General features: G+C 36.2%; 1 protein-coding gene across 8 annotated transcripts in view; it reads right to left on the bottom strand.

Annotated features, from left to right (window-relative positions):
- Nucleotides 1-18,382, bottom strand: part of EPS15 (epidermal growth factor receptor pathway substrate 15) — a 155,859-nt gene that overhangs the window by 95,180 nt on the left and 42,297 nt on the right. For 4 of the 8 annotated variants that reach the window (XM_036256495.1, XM_036256501.1, XM_036256497.1 and 1 more), the window contains 7 exons: nucleotides 17,929-18,024; nucleotides 14,757-14,822; nucleotides 11,958-12,083; nucleotides 9,390-9,449; nucleotides 4,396-4,596; nucleotides 3,381-3,526; nucleotides 961-1,117 (listed from right to left, as the gene is read on the bottom strand). In XM_036256495.1, coding sequence (XP_036112388.1) covers nucleotides 961-1,117; nucleotides 3,381-3,526; nucleotides 4,396-4,596; nucleotides 9,390-9,449; nucleotides 11,958-12,083; nucleotides 14,757-14,822; nucleotides 17,929-18,024 — 852 coding nt within the window. Of the gene's footprint in view, nucleotides 1-960; nucleotides 1,118-3,380; nucleotides 3,527-4,395; nucleotides 4,597-7,235; nucleotides 7,328-9,389; nucleotides 9,450-11,957; nucleotides 12,084-14,756; nucleotides 14,823-17,928; nucleotides 18,025-18,382 lie in introns of those variants that run through there. The other 4 variants (XM_036256500.1, XM_036256503.1, XM_036256498.1 and 1 more) reach the window with 3 other exon arrangements.

Genomic DNA, 18,382 nt, shown 5'->3' with positions numbered 1-18,382 from the left:
CTATTATGGCCAAGATATTGTAAATACACTATACTCAGAAGGGTTTCTAGATGAGGGGGAAAAAAAAATCAAGGCACAATATGGCTGAACAATGTAGTCTTGAAAATTTGTACTGTTGGCCAGAAATCGAAACAGCAAAACCTGTTCCTAGCTGTACATGTATCAGATTCAGCTGTATGCTCAAGAATAGACTGTCATCTATATGGCAAAACCACATAGATTTTTCCTCAACGTTATGTTTCTCTTATTTTTGATTTTTTAAATAAAAAATTTAAAACTGATACCAAGCAATTATAATCTCCTTGATTTTGTTTTCAAAATTGTATTTTTTTTTTTATCCTCACGTGAGGACATTTTTGCATTCATCTTCAGATAGAGGGGAAGGGAGAGAGGGGGAAGAGAGAGAGAGAAACATCAATGTGAGAGAGACACATCGTGTGGTTGCCACCCACACGACCCCGGGGCCAGGGACAAACTGCAACTGAGGTACGTGCCCTTTTGCAGGAACCGAACCCGGCCTCTCTGGTCCGTGGCCAATGTTTTAACCACTGAGCCAAACTGGCCAGGGCCAAAATTATATTTTTTTAATAAGAGTGAATCATCAAATATAACCCAGTAATTTAATTCTTATGGATTTCAGTTAAATTTTATACTCTATTCATAAAAAATTAATCCACAAATCCAAGAAGGGGAAAAAAAAAAGACATTTTTCCAATTTTGAGACTAGAAAACATGGTTGCCATATGTGTAATGAACAATGGGGTAAATGAGGGACAGCCCATGGATGTCATACGTGCATTCAACATATTTATAGTCACAAATAAAACCACAAATAGTATACAGCTCTGCTCCTAGCCAGATATATTTTCTCCACAGTTCTATCCAAATCGAGTTTGTCATCTGACATAGCACTTGTTCCTTTCTGTTAATGCATTCAGGTTTTCTTTTAGGTCATCTTACCTTTTGTAAATTGGCCCTGTCTGATGGTGGAATCATCTCAGGAGTAAGAATGTGAGGCGGATCAATGCCCTTTATTAACTTCTGATTGATTAAGTGAAAAGCCAAGGCAAACTGATCCTTTGAAAGCTTCCCACAGTCCTTTGTGTCACATAATGCCCTGTACAAATAAACAAAATGAACAGTATATAAATGCCACAACTACCACTCTAAAAACCTAACATGACTATGTAGCTTTTTACAAATGATCAGTTGAATTAAAAAAGAAAGTCAGCCCCGCTGGTGTGGCTCAATGGATTGAGCATCGTCTCACGAACTGAAAGGTCTTGATTCTATTCTGGGTCAGGGCATATGCCCGAGTTTTGGGCTCCATCCCCAAACAGGGGCAGGCAGGAGGCAGCCAATCAATACTTCCTCTCACATCAATATTTCTATCTCTCTCTTGATAAGAACATATTTTAAAAGAGAAAGTCATACTAATTTGTGGCTTGCCCAAACTCATTCAAATGTTAGAAATGAGAGATCAAAGAAAGAGAGAGAAAGACAGAATGTTCACACTGGTGCTGAGCAGAGGACTCTAATCTGAGTTTGTTTTGTAACTTTTCTTACAAATTTCCACAACCACTCCTGCGTAAAAGTGGTAGTGGAGCAAAGAATCCCAACATTGTTTACTCCCAACACTTCACATTAAAAGATGTAAAAAAGTGAAATGTTAAGTTTCAACAAATTTGGTTCGCTGGTGGTATTAGAATGATTCTAAAACAAGCAAAAATTTCCATGAGAGCTTGCTTCTTGCAAGTTGGAGTAGGAGGGTATAAGGATCACCAAGTCAAAGCAGAAACAACAGCTGCAAATTGAGATCACATGTGGAGAAAAGGCAGCAATCCGGAAACCTTTACAAAATCACTTGAAGAGAAATAGCAAATGTTTTATTCTATTTTCTTTTTCATAAGCTTAGCTTTCTGAAGTCCTGATCTGTTTGATCCATTGAAAACCAGTATGGCCTGATGAAAAAACTATAGGTTACAGTGTCAAAAAATCATCGAATTCCAGTTTTACTACTTATTTATTCTTGTGACCTTAGCTAAATTTTTTAACCTCTCCAAGCCTTAATTTCTTTATCTATAAAGTGGAAATAAGAGCCCTTACCTGTGTTGTTCCGTGGTTAGAGTGTCAACCCATGCACCAAAGGGTCTCGGGTTTGATTCCCAATCAAGGGCACGCACCTGGGTTGCAGGTTTGTTCCCTTGCCCTGGCTGAAGCACGTATAGGAGGCAACCATTCGATGTGTCTCTCTCATATCAATGTTTCTCCCCCCCCCACTTCCACTCTCTCTAAAAATCAATGGAAAAAATATCCTCAGGTGAGAAGTAACAAAAATAGAGATAACATCCATCTTGCAAGATTACTATGAGAATTAAAGACACAGTTCATAAAAAGTGTGGGCATAATGCCACATCCATGACAACTGTCATTTTACTGAGCATAGTGCCTAGCCTAGGCACTCAAAAGTGGCAGCTATTATTAGTTGTGCACATAATCTTCCCCAGTATTGGGTTCTTTTCCTTTTAAGACAGATCTACTGTTCTCCTTTAGTCTTTTCTAAGTTTCTCTTTTCAACTATGTGGTTCCACTTCTAAATGTTTGCTGCCCCTTGAAAACCTCAAGGTAACTTCTGCTAGTCACATGAACTGGCAGCTGGCACACTATAAAGCATTTTCATGTACACTGTCTCCTTTAATGTGACATTCACTAGAGACACTAATGCTTGTCTTTTTAAGGACCAAGTATGTACTTCCTATGTGAAGGTATAAAAGTACACATATACCCTACAGAATTATAAAAGTATGCCTTGAAGACACTTTAAATTTCAATTTTGGATTCTCCCTTAAAAATTTAAGTTTAATGAAATGATATAGATGCTGCATTTTAACATTCTAATAACAATTAACTGACACTGTCAATCTTACAAAACTTCAGATAACCCATCCTCAAGCTTCTGTCCATTATAAGAAATGCTGTTTTAAATTTTTCTATAAAGAATTCTAAAACAAAAAGTTTCCTATTTACAAATGCCTAAAAATAATAATGCACAAAACTTGATTTAATGTAAAACCATATTTGTTTTATAAATCAATTTAAAAAATTTTATTCATTGATTTGAGAGATAGGGAGGGAGGGAAGAAGAGGGGGGGGAGAGAGAGGGAGAGAGGGAGAGGGAGAGAGAGAGAGAGAGAGAAAGAGAGAGAGAGAGAGAGACAGGGAAACACTGATTTGCTATTCCACTTACGGATGCATTCATTGGTTGTTTCTTGTGTGTGCCCTGACTGGAGAATCAAACCCTCAACATTGGCATATCAGGACAATGCTCTAACCAACTGAGCTACTCGGCCAGGGTAAATCAATTTAAATAAAAGTCTTACCAAATATGGGCTAGTAAGGCAGAAGGTAAACCTGTCTTCAAAAATATTTCACGAACTTCCAATCCAGACACAAATCCATCCATATCTTTATCAGTTTTCAGGAAGATTTCATCATATTTAGCTTTTTCTGCAGGCGATACAACCCACTACACGGAAAAAAAAAATATATATATATATATATTTATACACACATACATACATACAAACATACAGTATTTCTGCCAAAATGAAACAAAACTTTGAAGTGATATCATTGAACCCATGACAGTATCTGTCACAAATTCTGAGCAATTCTACCTCACTAACTACTACGTACAGCAACAGTATATCATTTTCATTACAACCCCAATCAAAACGCTATGGTAAAGAGAACATTATAGAAGAAAAATATAGGTCATTGGGACTACATTTATAGATGCCCATTTTACTTTTTTTAAGTAATGAGTAAATTCAAGCACAGTTAACTCTTGGTAATGACCAGATGAATACAGGTAACTGGGAGAGTATATAAACAAAATATTTAGATAATTCTCAATCTCCATTTTTTAGAGTTTCATTCAGCATTGTTAACTATAGCCAAATTTGGCTGATTTGCATGGCCTGTCATTATTTCCCTTTACGCAACCTGACAAAAAGTAGGTTGGAGGGAAAAAAGGCCTTGGAAAACCCAAAATTGGATCATTTGAACCCAAAGAATCAAGAGTTAACTAGAGAGTAAACAAACAAAAACACCTATTAACTATGCCAAGGCAAGCATGCCAGATTAGGATGGAGTATCTGCTACCTCCAACTTTAATTCTAGGTAAATCAAAGCAAAGCCAATGAACCTAAGTAAGGCCAACTGCAGAAGGATTATCTATTTTCTTTGGGACATCACATTATGCAGATTCAACCAGAGGGAGCTCTAAATCTTGATCCCACTGATTGTTTCTTCAATCTTCATCAAGCAATCAACTGTTAAATGCCATGCACTTTGTTTTTAAAAAAAAGTTGTTTAACACTGATAAATCTATACCTGTCTTAACGGTGCTTTGGTAGGTAAAATGCCTACAGGTGGTAAGAAGTGGTAAGATTCCTTTGCTGATGCTGATGTGGGGATCAACCGCATAGAGCCTGATATACTGACCGTTTTCCTCTTAGAAGGTGGCACCAAGGCTGGAGGCAAGGACATTGGCACAGGTTCTTTCTCCAATGCGCAGTATACCAAAAACATGGCCTTCAAAATAGATGAACCAGGGTCATATATATTAAAATCACTTAATAACATCCACCCATTGAATTGACTACTGTCCAATAACAAAACATCTTCAATCTGTCTCAAATCCCTTTTTAAAGAAATTAGGCTGGGAAGAAAAGAAAGTGGAAAAGAGGAAGAAAGTAAAGAAAGGAGGAAGAAAGAAAAATAAATCAAGGCTAAGCAACTTTTAGGAAGATAATCTGAGTAACAAAAACTTAGACACACATCCTTCAACTAAAGTTCTTACAATGTCAAAAGCAAACAACCTGGGGAAAAAATATTTGCAAAGAAAAATCTAATCTGCCTAATTATATAGAGTTCTTAGAAATTAACAGAAAAACAGCCCTGGCCAGTTTGGTTAAGTGGTTAGAGCGTTGGCCCGCGGACCAGAGAGTCCTGGGTTAGGTTCCCGATAGGAGCATGTACCTAGGTTGCAGTTTGTCCCTGGCCCCGGTTGGGGTCGTGTGGGTGGCAACCACTTGCTGTGCCTCTCTCACATTGATGTTTCTCTCTCTCTCTTCCTCCCTCTCTCCCTCCTGCTCTATCTGAAGATAAATGCAAAAATGTCCACAGGTGAGGATAAAAAAAATTAAAAAAAGAAAGAAATTAATAGATAAACAAAACAATACCCACCAAAATCCAATAGCAAAATAGGCAGAGTATGAACAGATATTTTACAGAAAAATAAACACTACAATGTTCTTATTCTTTAACATAAAAAAATGTGCTCACTTTCACTCTCAAGAAAAATGTAAGTTAAAATTATACTAAAATACAATTTTCCACCTAACTAGCAAAAATCCAGAGTTTCATAATGTACTTTGTTAGCTAGACAGGGCAAACAGGTATAGTGCTTGTGGGAGCTCAAAATGGTACAAAAATTATGAAAGGCAAATTGACAACATTTACCAAATTTATTTATGTCCCCTTTGGCTCAGCAATCACACATCTGGAAATCTATCCTCAGATTTACCTGCCTACATAGGAAATACTGTATGAAAAAAATTAATTACAGAATTTCTTGTATCAGCACCCAAGTGCTCATCAACAGAAGATTGGTTAAAAAAAATTATAGTATATCCATAAATGAAATACTATGAAACAAAAAAAGGGGGGAAGGGGCATTCTGTATCCTAACTGTCGTGGTACCTTCATAGGTATATACAACTGTTAAAACTCATCAAATTACATACTTAAATGCAGTTCATTGTATATGTAGTCCACAATAAAGGTGACTAGAAAAAAAAAAAAATCATGGAGCTCTCTGTATGAAAAGATATCCAAGACACACTACTAAACATGAAAAAAGTAAAGTGTTGAACAGTATGTATACTGTGTTATCTTCTATGTTAAGGGGTAATAATTATTCATATTTGTTTATATTTGCATTAAGAAATTCCAGAAGGATAAACAAGAAACTAAGAAAAGTGGTTCATTATGGAGTAGGTGTAAATGGAGCAGTTGAGGGCAATGACAGGACTGAGATTTTTTTCCACTGAATATATTCTTATATTGTACTGATTTCTGAACCATGAGAATGTATTATCTATTAAAATTATTTTAAATTATTAAATATATAAAGCACTTGCACAAAGTGAGACAACCTTCATAGACTGTGCCAGGATATCCCTTCCACTCTGAATTCAAGGAACCTTCAAGACTTTCAAAAGATGAAATTTTCCATAACTATCTTCAAACATATGAAATTACTCAGAGCAATTTGGAACCTCCACAAAGATTCCAATAACAACTGGAAGGAAGCTTTAATATTTCTTAATTTTTTTTTCTTCCATTACAAATGGCAGTTCTTCTCAGAATAAGTCTGCTTCTAATTCTAAGTTTTGTGGAGGATTCAAATCAGCATTTATTGAGCACCTAATACAACCCATGATTTCTGTGATTACTAATATCATTTTACAAATGAAGAAACTGAGGCTAAGAGATGCTAAGTAACTTGTCTGATATATTTTTAAGAAGTGATAAGGTAAGGTTCAAACCAAGACCTTCTGTTTTATTCCAGATTTGATCAGCTTTATGAGGAGGACACATGTACTTTTATAATATGATGCTCTCTCGCTCTGGCCAGTTTGGCTCAGCATTTGGAGCGTCGGCCTGCAGACCAGAGAGTCCTGGGTTAGGTTCCCGCTAGGGGTGTGTTATCAAAAAAAATATATGTATATGATGCTCTCTTCTACAAGCAATAAAACTAACCTTTAACCCATTGGTACCCAAATTGCAACAGGCATCAGAACTACCTGGATAGCTTGATAAAGTACAGATTTCTGGGCCCCACTCCCAGAATTCTAGAATCATTAAGTCTGCAGTTGGGCAGGAGAATTTGTATTTCTAGGAAGTTCCCAGGTGATGATGATGCTGTTTATCCTAAGACCACATTTAACCATTTGATCCAACCAACAATTCTTCAACTTGAAGAATTCAATTTCAGTTTTATTTTATTTATTTATTTTTCAATTTCACTTTTGGAAACACACAAACTTTCTATCTCCAAAAGCTCAAAACTCCAGAAAGTAAACAATCTGGCTAGCACATACTTTCAACCAAATTCACAATATATATAATACCATCAGATTGACACTAAGCTAAAAGAAGCAACTAACATGCACATTAAAGGTCAGCATTCTTCTTGCTGCAGATCGGAGTCATTTCCTGGAAAAGCGAACATGAAGCAAATAAAGCAACATCAGCCATCTGCTGCCAACAGACAACACATTTTCTGAAAGTTAAAAAAATTCTATATTATTAATTTCATGTTGTCTTGAAAATAGTTTCCTTGACAAAAATGAAGTCAATTTTTCTACCAAACAAAAGAGAAAAAGTGAACTGTATACCACTGGGTTGTGACTTTATTTTCTTATAACACTGTACTTTATCCTAATCAAAGTCTGCCACTGAAACAAATAACAGCATTGAAACAAATACAGCTACTAAATCAAAGGATGCACCATATACACACACACACATAAAAAGTACCTGGCCGGTAACTAGTTTTAAAATTAAATGTATTAGCAAATGCATTTACACAGCCAGAAATAGACACTTAACTAAGAAGCATTTAGAATATCTTTTTTATTATTTCAATGTAAAAATATCAAAAATAAAACTAAGCTTACCCCAAGTTAGCAGAGAAAAGGACAAAGAGAAACTAAAAAATAATAAAATTGATATAGTGGATTTGCAGACATCTAAAATATTCTGAACAGAAATGTTAGCATATCCAGAGAACATACATAAAAATCGATCATGAACCTAGCAACAAAGAAAACCTTAACAAATTATTTTAAGCAGATATTTTAAAAACCATATTCTCAAATAATAATCAGCTAAAACTATATATAAAGGGAACAAAAAACAAACACACATACTTACTTTGAAAGTATGAAACATTCCTAAACAGATGATCAAAACAACTAAAAATTATCTAGCCCTGGCCGGTTTGGCTCAGCGGTTAGAGCGTCGGCCTGCGGTCCAGAGAGACCCGGGTTCGGTTCCCGCTAAGGGCATGTACCTTGGTTGCAGTTTGTCCCCGGCCCTGGTCGGTTGTGTGGGTGGCAGCCACTCGATGTGTTCCTTTCACGTCGATGTTTCTCTCTCTCTCTCTGTTCCTCTCTCTCCCTCCCACTCTACCTGAACAAAAAATGGAAAAATGTCCTCGGGTGAGGATAAAAAAAAAAAATAAAGAAAAAAATAAAATCAATAAAGAAAAAAAAATTTTTTTTTAAATTATCTAAAAAGTAGTGAAAAAAAGAATTCTATGTATCAATATCAATGGAATACAGTTAAACCTATATACTGGGAAAAAATTGTTCTTTAATTGCTTTGAATATTAAAGATAAAAATAAAGGGACTTAGAACTCATCTTCAGAAATTATAAAAAAAAACTAGGAAGATGGAATTAAGATAAAAGTTAGAAAGAATAAAAGTCAAGACATAACAGAAAGAACAAAGAAATCCAAAAGACATCTCTATTTAAAGATCATTCTAGATAAAATCCAATTAAACAAAAACGAGAGGGAGAAAAAAATACATAAGATTTGGAATGAAAAAGGAGTACAACCCCAAACCAAGATGAAAAAAATAACGTAAATAAATCTGTGCCAACAAGTTTGAAAGTCAAAGAAATGGATGGTTCCCTAGCCAAAAAAAAAGAAAAAGAAAATTTGAACAGACCAATTTTCAAATAAGAGATTAAAAGGGGGATTAGAGATTTACCACTTGTGAGTTCACAACAGAATTTTACCTAACCTTTAAGAAAGAGATGAATATACTGCTATTTGAAATTAACCACTCAATTACTAAGGATAACATGTCTTCAGATAAGATGTCAAAACTTCCACAACATATATAAATGAAGTGAAACTAAAGTGTTATTCATGTTTTCCTTTAATAAAATACATGAAAATTTGGGGGTATATGTTAAGTAAAATTATCCCATAGCAGAAGCAGGTACAGAGATGCTTGGTCAATTCAGGATACAAAAGATACTACTACTCAGCATCTTTACAGTGCATTATCCAAAGTATATATCTGTATGTACCTTAAAGTCAAATAAAATGAAGATAGCAAACATATACTTTTTCTATTACCCATTTGTTTAAAAATAGTTATTGATTAACTACAAATTCTAGGTAAAAATATTCATACCAACAATCTTAGGGAAATAAGTTTTCCTATAAGGATGAACTAAAAGGGGAAAAGTAAGCTTGAGAAAACCATTAAGATGTTTAAGATTTTAAGAGTATTTGGTTACTTACAACTGCAAACTCATCTCTGTCAAGCATTCCATCATGGTCAATATCACTCAGCTCCCAAACCTTAAAAAGAAAAGAATTGAGAAAGATAATGTTCTTTCATTTAATGTGCTACATGTAAATACCAAATATGAAAATAGAGGTAAATGTTTCGCCTAAATATCATATTTTTTTCTGAGAAATTTCAATTATGCTGACTACTTTATTACATTGCTATTATATGCTATATTAACATTACTATAAAAAGAAGTAATAATTCAATTAAGTGTTTTTTAAACAGAAATTCTTTTACAAAATTTTTAAACTATTTTCTTCCTTTCAAGTTATAAAACAATTATGTACATAGTATTTTAGACAACTACAATGCTTTTTCACAAATATCAACTCAGTTAACTTATGCAACAGTTCCATGTGGTTCCATTTGTTTTAGACATGAGACTACATGACCTATCTAGGATCATGCAACTATTATTAAGTAAAGGAATAAGTTTTCAGTGTGAAGATTTTTCCATTATTGTCTTCCCTACACTACAGAATCTCCAATCAACTAAAAGAAATATGCAATACTATGTTATGAATCATTAGCCAGCTAATGTCCAGGGCTTACAAAGAAAAAATAAAATCTAAAAGGCCCTGGTTGATTTGGTCTAAATCTAGAATAAATTCCATAGTTTTGGACCAGCTATAAAACCATGTTAAACCCTGAGATGAAGATATTCAAACATTCAACAAAATCTCACTTGAGGCAGGAAGAGAAAGTGAACTGAAGAGAGACAGGAGTGGAGATAAGCAAGTACCTGATCATTAATGCCTTAAAAGGAATCTGGACTTCATCCTAAATGTAATGGGAAGCTACTAAGAGGGTTAGGTTTACATTCAAAAAGAGATAACAGGCCCTGGCAGGTTTGGCACAGAGGTTAGAGCATTGGCCTGTGCACTGAAGGGTCACAGGGTTGATTTCCAGTCAAGAGCACATACTTGCAGGTTCAATCCCTGGCCCTGGTTGGCGTGCATGCAGGAGGCAACCAATCAATGTGTCTCTCTCACATCTATATCCACACACCCCCACCCCGACCCTCTCAAATCAATAGAAAAAATATCCTCAGGTGAGGATTAACAAAAAAATATAAAAGGATTATATTGTAGTTTAGAAATCTCACACTGGACCACACAGTGGAGAAATGATCAGTGAGATACAATACTAGAAAATGGCTTTTATATCAATATTTATTGAGCACCTAACCTATACAACACTGATCCAGCAGTAGTACTGTTGGTGGTATGGTAGTAGTCATTATCATCATCATTGGCTGTGTTAAGTAGTATATGCTAAGTACTTTACATACATTATCATATTTAATCCTTACAACTCTATAATCTGTGAATCATACTCATTTTAAAGATTAGAAAACTAGCCCTGGCTGGTTTGGCTCAGCGGTTAGAGCGTCGGTCCACAGACTGATGAGTTATGGGTTCAATTCAGGTCAAGGGTACGCACCTCAGGTGCCGTTTGTCCCTGGCCCTGGTCAGGGTCACACGGGAGGCAACCAGTCGATGTCTCTCTCTCACATCGATGTTTCTCTCTCTCTCTCCCCCTTCCACTCTATCTGAACAAAAATGGAAAAATGTCCTCATGTGAGGATTAAAAAAAAGATTAGAAAACTAAGACATGCTTTTCTAATGATTTGCCCAAGATCACACAACTAAGAAGTGGTGCAGTCAGGATTTGACCCCACAGAGTCTGATTAAGCAAGGAATTAAAGAAAGGACTAGAGGTTTAATGAGAATAGATAAGGTTAAAATATGAAAAGTGGGGGAGAAAAATCACTGTGGAAACAGTACAAGAGTGGCTGGCAGTAAGGAAAGCCCAGCTGAAGTGGGTGATCATGAAATTATGACAATACCAATCTTTATTAGATTTTCTCAGTAGTCCATATGCAACCGCAGAGAAGGTAGATACTTAGCTTCATGCAAAGCTGGATTTTCACCACACAAGCAAGAAGTTAGAAAATGGTAAAGGGAGCTAAGGATACTGACATGAAACTGTGGACCATAAAACTCCAAGTTGGATGAGGAAAAAAGTAAGTTCAAAAAATAGAGAAAGTAAAGGAGTCTGAGATTTAAAGATCTTGATGAAGTCAAAGAAGCAGTCTTGCAAGTATCTAGGAAAGAGTTCTAGAAAGGCAAGAAGTTCTATTTAGAGAACAGAATTTATGATTTCAGAGATGAAACTATTCCTTATGACAAGGCCCCATGATACAGCCATGGAGTAGGTGGCAGATGAAATTAAGTCAAGGAATTGAGAGGTCGGAGTGTACAACACAAATAAAAAAAGACCTACTTAAGGCGCTTCTAGATAGAGCTAATTGCAAACACACATATTTTAGAAGGAATAACCAAATAAATAAATAAATTGGCAATGATTTTATGTATTAAGTCAGAACACAAAATTCTATAACACAACTTCAAAATAGGATCTGTGCATTTTTTTAACAATGAGCTGTAAGTGTTCCTGGTAGATACAAAATTAAAATACATATAAATTACAGTTAGAAGTTAATAATATCTTACTCTTCCAAGGATATCCACAGGTAACTTAGAGTTAAGCAACACTGGTTTCACTTTATCACCAGACAGAAATCCATTTGCTGGGCTTAAACTATCAAAAATTGCATCATACTTGGCCTTATCTTCAGACTATAATATAAAAAAAGATCACAAATTAAAACAATAGTGAAAATAATTTCACTGAAGTTAAAAAATCAAGCCCTCAAAGAATGAATAGCATATTTTAAAAAACTCATTATTTAAAAAACATTTTTCACTTTTATCAAAATACATTATAGTAAACGGTAATTGAAGTTCCTCCACCCAAGAGTTCAGTATCCCCTCCATTCCTTTTGTAGATGGATCACTATCTTTGCTTTTCTAATGTTTAGAATCACAAGATTTCAGTGATAAAAGGGCTTTCAGAAAAGCACTCAGTCCAACCCTCTTACTTAAATAGATCCATAGCAAGGAAGTAACTTCTATAAAAACACACATCAAGCCCTGGCCGTTTTGGCAGTTAGAGCACTGGCCTGCGGACCACAGAGTCTTGGGTTCAGTTCCCATCAGGGGCACATACCTCGGCTGCGGTTCAGTTTGGTTCAGTCTGGCCCTGGTCGGGGTGGTGTGGGAGGCAACCAATTGATGTCTCTCTCTCTCTCTCTCTTTTTTTTAAATCCTCACCAGAGGATATGTTTTTATTTATCATCAGATAGAGTGGGAGGGAGAGAAAGAAACATCAATGTGAGAGAGACACATCAACTGATTGCCTCCCACACGACCCAATCAGGGCCAGGACTAACCGCAACCAAGAGACATGCCCTTGACCAGAATTGAACCCGTGACTCATTGGTCCACGGGTCAACACTCTAACCACTGAGCAAAACTGGCCAAGGCGTGTCTCTCTCACATCAATGTTTCTTTCCCTCCCCACTCCCACTCTATTTTAAGATAAATGGAAGAAAATCCTCGGGTAAGGATTAAAAACAAACAAACAAAAAACACAGCTAAATAGGGACATTCCAAGACTTTCTAAACACGGTGTAGTTGTATTTCAAACTCAAATAACTTTTAAAAAGAAAATCACTTCCATAGGAATAAACATCAAGTTTACCCCATTTTTCCCAAAGCAATATATTTTATCAATAACAAGAATTATCTAAACTCCTGGAAAGTTACTTGTATAACATAAAAAAATATGTTCTTGATTTGTCAAGTCCAAATCCCTACACTTTTTTTTTTTATCCTCACATTTTTTTGTTCAGACAGAGAAGGAGGGAGAGAGAGAAAGAGAGAGAAAAACATCCACCTGAAAGGGACACATCAAGTGGCTGCCACCCACATGACCTAACCAGGGCCAGGGACAAACTGCAACCGAGGTACGTGCCCTTAGCGGGAACCAAACCCGGGTCACTCTGGACCACAGGCCGATGCTCTAACCGCTGAGCTAAACCACCCAGGGCCAAATCCCTACACTTTTTTAAATTAGTTAAGAGGCCCTGCCAGTTTGGCTCAGCCATTAGAGCAACAGGTGGACCAAAGAGTCCCATGTTCGATTCCAGCCAAGGGCATGTACCTTGGTTGTGGTTCATCTCTGACCCCAGTTGGGGTTGTGTGGGAGGCAACCAATTGATGTTTCTCTCTCTCTCTTTCTCTTCCTCCTTCTCTCCCTCCCACTCTATCTGAAGATAAATGGAAAAATATCCTCAGGTGAGGATTAAAAAAAAATTAGTTAAGAGTACACAACATACATACAAACCGAAATGGTTTGCTGACAAAACTGTACATATTTATTGAAGGACATTGATCTGCTATATTCTAAAAGTATTTTAAAATTAAAGTTTTAAAAATCCGATAAGGCCCTGGCCAGACAGCTCAGTTAGTTAAAGCATCATCCCAATATGCCAAGATGCAGGTTGGATCCCTGGTCAGGGCACATCCAAGAATTGATCTCTCTCTCTTGTAAATCAATTTAAAATATATATATATATATATATTTTTATCCTCACCTGAGGATATTTTTCCATTTTTTGTACAGATAGAGTGGGAGGGAACCGAACCCGGGTCTCTCCGGACCGCAAGCCGACGCTCTAACCACTGAGCCAAATTGGCCAGGGCTAAAATATTTTTAAATAAATAAATTGTATTTTAAAATAATCTGCTAAGCCTGGCTGGTGTGGCTCAGTGGATGGAGCATCATCCCACGGACTGAGAGATCCTGGTTCAATTCCCAGTCAGGCATGTGCCCCAGGGTCAGGTCCGATCCCTAATGGGCGATGTGCGGGAGGCAGTCGATTGATGTTTCTCTCTCACATTAATGTTTCTATCTCCCTCTCTAAAAAAATCAATAAAAACATATTTACAAAAATAATGATTTGATAGATAGCTATAACCAGTGTGATGTCTCCAAATACCTATAAAGCAAAATACCCATTTCAGAAAATAATTTCATAAAGAATTGCTTGTTTTATAGCTCTACAAACAGTACTTACTTAACCAGAATTTTCCAGCCACACATAACAGCAGTGGGGTAAACTAGACATAATACCAGTGGGCTAAAATGTTCATCAAATATTTTAGTTAGTACAGGATTATATCACCGTTTTTAGTTTACACTATAACAGGAATGAGATTAAGCGAATACTGTCACAAAATGATTGACACTGCTGTAAGATCCCTCCAAAATTTTTTAAGTACCAGTATTTCCCAAACAGTAAAAAATAAAAGTCTAATGAAGATTGCAATATATTTCGAATGTAGACCGAGAGGATGTTCTGGGAAAAAAGCAGGGGTAAGGAGAGAAAAGTTACAAAGTCTACTTACTTTTACAGCCCATGGCAGCTCATTTGCAGAGGTTCCACTGATTAGCAAGGGACTGCTGGTATCATGCTAAAAAGGAAAATATAGCACGTGAAGGGCTGAAATCCTCACATCAATAAACAATGAAGAAAAATAAGTCCTTGCGTTTAAATACATTCATATAAAATGTTGGCTCTCAATGAACACACACTCTATTTTACGTTAATCCTACTAGACCACCTAAATACAAAAGAAACAAAAACAGTTAGCTGAGTTAGCTGCATAAATGAATGTGGAACACTAAATAAAACTTAAGTATTACTAAAGAAACCTAATATAACTGACATCAAGATAAGGATATGTAAATGGAACAAAAATATTTACTGCCCTGTTAACTTATGACTTCTTCCAAGCATTCTTTAAGGAAAGCCAACTGGGACAAGAACTAACTTAAGATTTATAAGTTAAAAGTACATAAATCTACCAACAGCATGCCCAACTAATTATGCTTATCTGCTTGTAGAGACAGATAAATATATGAGCAAATTTTATAATAATACAGTTAGGCAACAAATCCCTAAATTATCCCTCTGGCTCCATGACTCCAAGCCTAAACTCTGAAGTGCAGAAATTCTTAAAACTAAGGTTAAATTAATAATATTCAGACCAAACACTTTCAAAATACTGAATTTAAAAACAAGCAAGAAGAGTCATGAAACTTCTGAAAAAAGGAGTAGGGTAGACAAGCCTAGCCTTATCAGATATAAAAACAAATTACCAAATCTGATCATTAAAAAAATGCCAAATTAGCATTATGGATAAACAAATAGATCAATGAACAGAAAAATCCAGAAAGAAACCAAAATACATATGAAAATTTAGCACATGATTGAGATGGCATTTCAAATCAGTAAGGAAAATATGATTATCAATAAATTGCATTAGATCTATAAAGTAGCCATCTTTTAAAAAACATAAATCTGAATTCATATTCATACCTTACATCAGGACTAACATAAATGTGATAAAAGAAACCATCAAATATTTAAATCCTAATAATTCATATACCTAAAAAACAATGATCTCTTTATAGAAAAAAGTCACCATAAACAAAGTAAAAAGACAAATGACAAACTGGGAAAAAAATATTTGCAATTCATATAGACAAAGAGCTATTTTCCTAATATATCAAGAACCTCTAGAATTCAATTAAAAAACAGACCAAAAGGCACAAAAGGCTAGGCTATAAACAGACATTTCAGAGAAAGGCTATGTAAATAAATAATAACCATGAGAAAAACTATTCAACCTCATTCCATAAAACCAAAAGGACAAATTAAAACCACACACTCCATTTGTTACCTATCAAAATGACAAAGTTTGCCCTGGCCGGTTTGGCTCAGCGGTTAGAGCATCAGCCTGCGGTCCCGAGAGACCCGGGTTCGGTTCCCGCTAAGGGCATGTACCTTGGTTGCAGTTTGTCCCCGGCCCTGGTCGGTCGTGTGGGTGGCAGCCACTCGATGTGTCCCTTTCACATCGATGTTTCTCTCTCTCTCTCTCTCTTCCTCTCTCTCCCTCCCACTCTACCTGAACAAAAAATGTCCTCTGGTGAGGATAAAAAAAAAAAAAAGATATTCAAAATGACAAAGTTCCAAAAGTTTGACAACAGTATGTTAGCAAAAATGCACTCAACCAATTGCTGGTGGGAGAATGAACTAGTGCAACCACTACAGACGACACTGATATTATATGTAAAAATTACAAATGTACAAACTTTTTTTTTTATCCTCACAGGAGGATATTTTTCCATTTTTGTTCAGAGTGGGAGGGAGGGAGAGAGAGAGAAAAAAAAACATTGACGTGAAAGGGACACATCTAGTGGCTGCCTCCCACACAACCCCAACCAGGGCTGGGGACTAATCGCAACCGAGGTACATGCCCTTGACCGGAATCGAACCCACAACTCATTGGTCCGTGGGCAACGCTCCAACCACTATGCCAAACCGACCAGGGCACAAACGTACAAACTTTTGAAACAGCAATTCCATTTCTGAGAATTTACATATATAAATACATTTCTGCATATAAATAATAATAAATATTCAAGGTTATGTACTGCAGCAAGTTTAAAAAATATTTTTATTGCCCTGGCCGGTTTGGCTCAGCAGTTGGAGTGTCGGCCCTTGGACTGATGAGTCATGGGTTTGATTCCAGTCAAGGGCACGTGCCTCAGTTGTGGTTTGTCCCCAGCTCTGGTTGGAGTTGTTCAGGAGGCAGCCAGTCAATGTGTCTCTTTCACATCAATGTTTCTCTCTCTTTCTCTGTCTCTGCCTTCCTCCTCCCTTCCCACTCTAACTGAGGATAAATAGGTAAAAAAAAAATATCTTCGGGGAGAAGGGAGAGAGAGAAACATCGATGTGAGAGTGAAACATGGATTGGCTGCCTCCTGCACACCCCCCACCAGGTATCAAGGCCCCATCCCAGGCACGTGCCCTGAACCAGCAACCTTTTGGTGCATGGGATAACACCCAATCAACTTAGCCACATTGGTCAGGGTGCACTGCAGCATTTTTTAAAATAAAAGAGTAGAAACAAGCTAAAAGCCTATCAATAGAAAGTTAAATAAAGTATGGTGAATAGAAGCAAAAATAGAATGCAGCTATAAAAAAGAATGAGGAAGCTTTTCAGCAATGATATATAAAGATGTCCAAAACATATTGTTATTAAAATAAAGTACATAATCATGTACACAGTATGCTACAATTAATATAAAATAGGAATTATTTCTTTATATCCACATATAATAACTCTGGAAGGACACACAAGACACTAATAACAGTAGTAGCCATTATGAAAGAAAAGTAGCTGGGTGATAGAAGTTGGGGGACTTTTTTTAATACAGTAGTTTGTTTGTTTTTTAATCCTCACCCAAGGACATTTTTCCATTTTTTGTTCAGATAGAGTGGGAGGGAGAGAGAGAGAGAAACATCGATGTGAAAGGGACACATCAAGTGGCTGCCACCCGCACAACCCATCCAGGGCCCGGGACAAACCGCAACCGAGGTACGTGCCCTTAGTGGGAACCGAACCCAGGTCTCTCTGGACCACAGGCCGACGCTCTAACTGCTGAGCCAAAACGACCAGGGCTAATACAGTAGTTTAAAAAATAAAATTTAAATTTAAAAGCATTTCTTACAAATCTTGGTGGAGGAACAGCCAGGTTCAAACTACTCAGTGAAACCTCCAATCCATTCTGGGCACATGCCACAAGACGCAAAGCAACAAAGAATTCCTGAGGAAGAAAAATATGACTGTAAGAGCATTATCTACCTATCTATCCATTCATCTACCTACAGACATACTTATAATCTGAAAATACAAAACAATTCACAATTATTCCACGGTTTTTACATAGGAACAAATATAATAGCACATTTGCTCAAATAACACTTGCTTTGAAATTGAGAAAAGATCTATGTACAAAGATGTCCCCAGCATTATAAATAGAAAAAAAAAGTGTTAATATAAATGGGAAAATACTTAAATAGTGATATATACAGATACTGGAAATTAAAAACTAATAATCATGCTTCAAAGAATATTAAATGGTGTTAAGAAATACTTTTTATCACTTAAGTGAGGAAAAAGAA

This window comes from Molossus molossus, unplaced genomic scaffold (genome assembly GCF_014108415.1).
Source record: "Molossus molossus isolate mMolMol1 unplaced genomic scaffold, mMolMol1.p scaffold_m16_p_12, whole genome shotgun sequence".
Lineage (NCBI taxonomy): Eukaryota > Metazoa > Chordata > Mammalia > Chiroptera > Molossidae > Molossus > Molossus molossus.
Note: the sequence above shows the minus strand (reverse complement) of the source record. Positions and strands in the feature narration are given on the sequence as shown.